The 5,059-nt window shown below is 32.9% G+C and overlaps 1 protein-coding gene across 1 annotated transcript; it reads left to right on the forward strand.

The window, feature by feature from the left end:
- Positions 1–2,201: 2,201 nt before the first annotated feature.
- LOC141686730 (flavonol sulfotransferase-like) lies at positions 2,202–3,471 on the forward strand. The gene has a single exon (XM_074491780.1). It carries the CDS (start codon positions 2,292–2,294, stop codon positions 3,282–3,284), a length of 993 nt encoding a protein of 330 aa, XP_074347881.1. The 5' UTR covers positions 2,202–2,291; the 3' UTR covers positions 3,285–3,471.
- Positions 3,472–5,059: the final 1,588 nt, after the last annotated feature.

Here is a 5,059-nt window from a genome sequence, read left to right on the forward strand (position 1 = left end):
ATTCTATAATTAAACTTAAATTCACTTTCTTGAAATACATAACTTAATAACATTTATTTGTTTATTTTAATCTCTGTTCCGCATTGATTATTATAAGATTCAATTTTATATAAATAATAACTTGATATTATTTTATAATTTTTAACCCGTACTTCGCATGGTTAACAACTAGTTATGTTAAGCAAGGGTTGGTGTTGATTGATCGACGAACTTCTGATGCTAAATTTATCAATATGCATCTTGCTATTTCGATTTGTGCTTGCATCGAGAAAACACAAAAAAAAATCAGTTTTTCTTCCAAACTATGAATTACTTTATATCTGAATGACTTCTTCCTTTATAAATTTGAATTTCTTTTCTTTATAAATTAGGATAAATGTTTTACTTAAATTAACATGGCATGCTGGCTAACAGACCGCTTCAATATTATATTTCGGACGGCCAAGATGTTGAGTGAGTAGCGGTTGAGTGTTGGTGTCCCTGTTTCTAAGGATCTTTGACATTTCAGCGAATCAATGTGGTTTCATGCCTGGTAGGTCAACGGTTGATGTGATTTATCTAGTTCGTTATCTTATGGACAAATATCGGGAGTGTCGTAAGGATCTTCATATGATGTTTCTTGATCTTGAAAAACCTTATGATAGTGTTTTACATGCAGTTTTTTGGCATTGTTTGGAAGCTAAGGGGGTGTCAGGTTTGTATATTCGCATTATCCAAGATATGTATTCAGATGTTGGGATTTGTGTTCGGATGCCAGTAGGAGATACTCGGTATTTTCCAGTGGAGGTAAGACTTCATCAGGGGTCGGTATTGAGCCCCATGTTTTTCATTATTATTTTGGATGTGATTACCCGTGAAATCCAAGCTTCTTGGTGTATACTTTTTGTTGATGACATTGTGATAATAGCTGAGTCTAGGGGTGAAGTTAATGCGCAGTTAGAACAGTGGCGTGCATTTTTGGAAGCTAATGGATTGCGTTTGAGTCATTTTAAGACTGAATATCTCTGGGGCAAATTTTAGTGAAGAGAATCATGAGGAAGATGTTACGGTTTGTATTGCTGGAGAACGTGTACCACAAACTGTAAGTTTCAAGTATCCATGGTCGATTATACATATCAATGGTGATATTGCCCCCGATATTATACATCATATTAAGGCCGATTAAGTTAATTCAAATGGAGGGCGGCTACTAGTGTTTTGTGTGATAAGAGTGTACCTTTGAAGTTGAAGGGTAAATTATATAGATCAGCAGTTAGATCGTCATTATTATATGGGTCTGAATGTTGGACATTCCGAAAGGCTCAAGAGCCTTTCGGAAGAAGTTATCACACACTTTTTATGTACTATTTACTAACCCGAGGATATTCACGGCTTTAAGGGTAGGTGCAAGACTACGTACATTTTATCTTTTACAGACCCCGCTCTAAACGGGGTATACCGAATATTTTTGGTTTGATTCGATTTATGTTAAAAAGATAATAGAGTCCCTCTTCTTTGTAAATTATAATATATTTTCTATTTAATTTGAATTTTAATATGAAAAAAGTTTCAATTTTATTCTATCTCGTATTAAATTAAAATAAGTTTCAATATTATTCTTTAAAATATAGGAACTAAAATAGAAAATTATGATTTTTATACTTAAAAAACGAGCTCTAAAACAAAAGATAAATATGATTCTAGAGCTACAGAAGATTCTATACTTCACCAAATTTTTTTATCATGACAATGGGTTGTAATACAGGTATATATGTATACCCCCATCTCATCATATTATCATAACATTTTCCAATTTTGTATGTAACACATAATGGGGGGAAATATTGAAATTTTCCCTGAGTCCTATACTATATGTTCTTTTAAATATATTACGTACGTGTAAAAAAAATATACGTAAAATGTCAAAAAAAATTATGAAATGGAAGTAATAATTACATGTTGCTTACAAATTTGAACCTGTTAAATTAAAAAAAAAAAAAGAACCACCTTTTTCAGGAACTCAAATGAATGAAAATACAATCTCACAAGTCACAATACATAAATAATTGAAAGGCAGCCGATCGACATACTCGACCCCACATTTGCAGAAATGTCAATGGGAGCTAATTTATTTTTTTCCCAATTGGGCACCCACCGATAATAAATAAGATGACCAAATCAAAGGAGCAGATAAATAAAAATGAAAAATGTAGGAGAATGAAAGTGAAGGTGTACCTACCTTCATGTGATTAATACATCCAGCGCGGTAAGCAAACAATGTAGTTAGCTAGCAAGCCCAGCTTCTTCTATCTATGAAGTTCTTGGAAAATTCTGAAACCACTGATTGCGAATACAAAACCAGAATTTCTTTGCTTCCTCAACGATGCATAGCCTACAAAGCATCCAACAATGCTTATGAATATCAAGGCTTTTGGTTCCGTAAAGAACATCTTAGAGGCCTCATGTGGGCTCAAGATCACTTCATACCTCAACCTGCAAGTACCCTAATTGCTTCCTATCCAAAAAGCGGAACAACTTGGTTAAAATCGTTATCCTTTTCAATCGCCACTCGTAACAAATATGATGTCTCTAGCAACCCCTTGCAAACAGCGTCACCTCACGAGTGCGTGCCTTTTTTAGAACTTGATATTCCCAGAAACCCGTCTCACAAGTACTATCCCGAAATTCCACTCTTTTCTGCACATACTCCTTACACATCATTGCCCGAGTCAATCACTGGCGCTTCTGATTGTAAAATAGTATATGTGTATAGAGATCCAACTGATACGTTTGTTTCTTGGTGGCATTTTGTGCATAAGCTAGCACCAAAAGACGCGGAGTTTGTTTCCATTGAGGAGGCGTTTCAGCAGTTCTCTGAGGGATACTCGTTTTATGGTCCTTACTGGGAACATGTACTGGGCTATTGGAGAGCAAGTTTACAGAGACCAGGTATGATACTGTTCCTGAAATATGAAAATTTGAAAAATGATCCAGTATCTAATGTAAAGAAGCTGGCTGAGTTCATTGGCTATCCATTCTCTGCGCAAGAAGAGCGAGACGGGGTCGTAGAAAGACTTGTAGACTCTTGCTCTTTCCAGCATATGAGCGGTTTGGAGGTGAATAAAAGCGGTTCAAGCAGTCTTGGTGTGGAGCGTAGGTTTCCCAATAGTGCTTATTTCAGAAAGGCCAAGGCCGGGGATTGGAAAAATCATTTACCTGCTGAGATGAAAGAGCAGATGGATCAACTCATGGAGCAAAAATTCAGAGATTCTGGCTTAACTTGGAGTAATACTTCCGACCCTTGAGGCCCCCTTGATGATGATGATGAAAGCTTGCTTCATTTTTCAATCAACAGTGGAGTGCTTTAAGCTTTTATCGTATATGTGTTTTCGGTTTGTTTAATAATTTTTACTTTTCTGTGCTTGAATAAAGTGCTTTAGATTGCAGTCTTTTATGCTTGAGAAGATAAGCTGGGATGTTCACGTTTGCTCAGCCCTTCATAGTTTGTGTGCTTTGCTGATTCAACCCTTTTGGGGTAGTTGATATTTTACTGAGGTTTCTTGTCACTGAAACTTAAAATGGAAAAAATGTGCGTCTAATTTACGACGGAATATTAATACCATCGTAAAAATTTACGACGGAAAAAATATTCCGTCGTAGACGGAAAATTATCGACGGAATATTTTTTCCGTCATAAAAACGTAAGTTGATTATTTTATTATTAAAATCTAATGTCAAATGAATAAAAATGTGACAATAGATGGACGTCGTGTAGACATTACGACGGAATTTTTACTTCATCGCAAGTTAAATATTTTATTATTATTTCATTATAAAATTTAATTACAAAAAGGAAAATAAAAATTATATTGGATTTGACGATATCGTTTAACTATAGTTTACGACGAAACCGTTTTCCGTCGTAAATTTGCCCACCTTCCACAATAAATGACACCTACTTGCATTTGTTAGCCGTTTGAAAATATATTTTGTGAGTGCGTGGGCCCATGTTTACTAACTTGCGACAAAATAATATTTGTGACAAAAAATTGAACTTACTAATCGAGTAAAAATGACGAAAAATTTTCGTCGTAAATAAGGAACGATGATTTCAGTTCAAAATAAATATTGTAATTGGCCGGATTTCTTGTAGTATGTTAATAATTTGTTGCTGTCCTCATAATTTGTAAGGTTACCATTTTTAATATTGTTAAAAGTAAAATTAATGGGTTGACTAAAATTTGTCGATTATAGTAAAATGTTGTTGGCTCTAATTTTGAAAAACAGTTGACAATTATTATACTCCCTTCCTCCCGTTTTTCTTGTCTGTCAATCAAAATTCACCTTTTATTCAATCAAATTAAATAAATTAATAATTGTCATAAAATAGAATAAGAATAACAATATTCACCTTATTTCGTTCTTTCTATACACCATTATTTACCATAGTTATAGAGTATGAACAATTATTTGGGAACTCAAAAAAAGGTAATAGTGAACAATAAAATCGGGACGGAGAGATATCTTTTCTATTATAATGATAAAGGATTGCCCTAGTTTGACATTAATATTACGAGGATAATTTTATTTAAGGGACAATGGTTTCTCATATACTTTTAATTTACTGACTGAATCGCCTATTAATATCAGGTAGAAGCGTGTTGTAAAAATCAAGAATCGGACAATATCGGTAGAGTTACCGATTTAGGATTAGTTAAAAATTGAGAATTACTTAAAAGGATTAACGGATGTATTATAATATTAATTTATATTATTATGATTATATTAATTTTTTATTAACAAATATATATTTATTATATCATAATTTCTAAAAGTATTCATATTTAAATGAATATAGTATTTTAATTTTAATAAATAATTATATATATTTCGATAAAGAAAAACTTGAAAAAATTAATCGGATTTTAAAAATCGAATCTATCGGTAACTTTAGAGGGGATTAATCGAAAATTAATAGGTTAAATCGTAAAAAACCTATTTAATATACAAAAGTGTCTTATATATTAAGTATGGCGTTTAAGATTCAAGGACATAAAAATATGTCATATCCTAGTTTGAT

The sequence above is a fragment of the Apium graveolens genome, chromosome 9, assembly GCF_009905375.1.
Source record: "Apium graveolens cultivar Ventura chromosome 9, ASM990537v1, whole genome shotgun sequence".
NCBI lineage: Eukaryota > Viridiplantae > Streptophyta > Magnoliopsida > Apiales > Apiaceae > Apium > Apium graveolens.

Excerpts from the sequence above, each read along its gene's own strand:
- LOC141686730 (XM_074491780.1), top strand. The coding sequence starts at position 2,292 with ATGAAGTTCTTGGAAAATTCTGAAACCACTGATTGCGAATACAAAACC.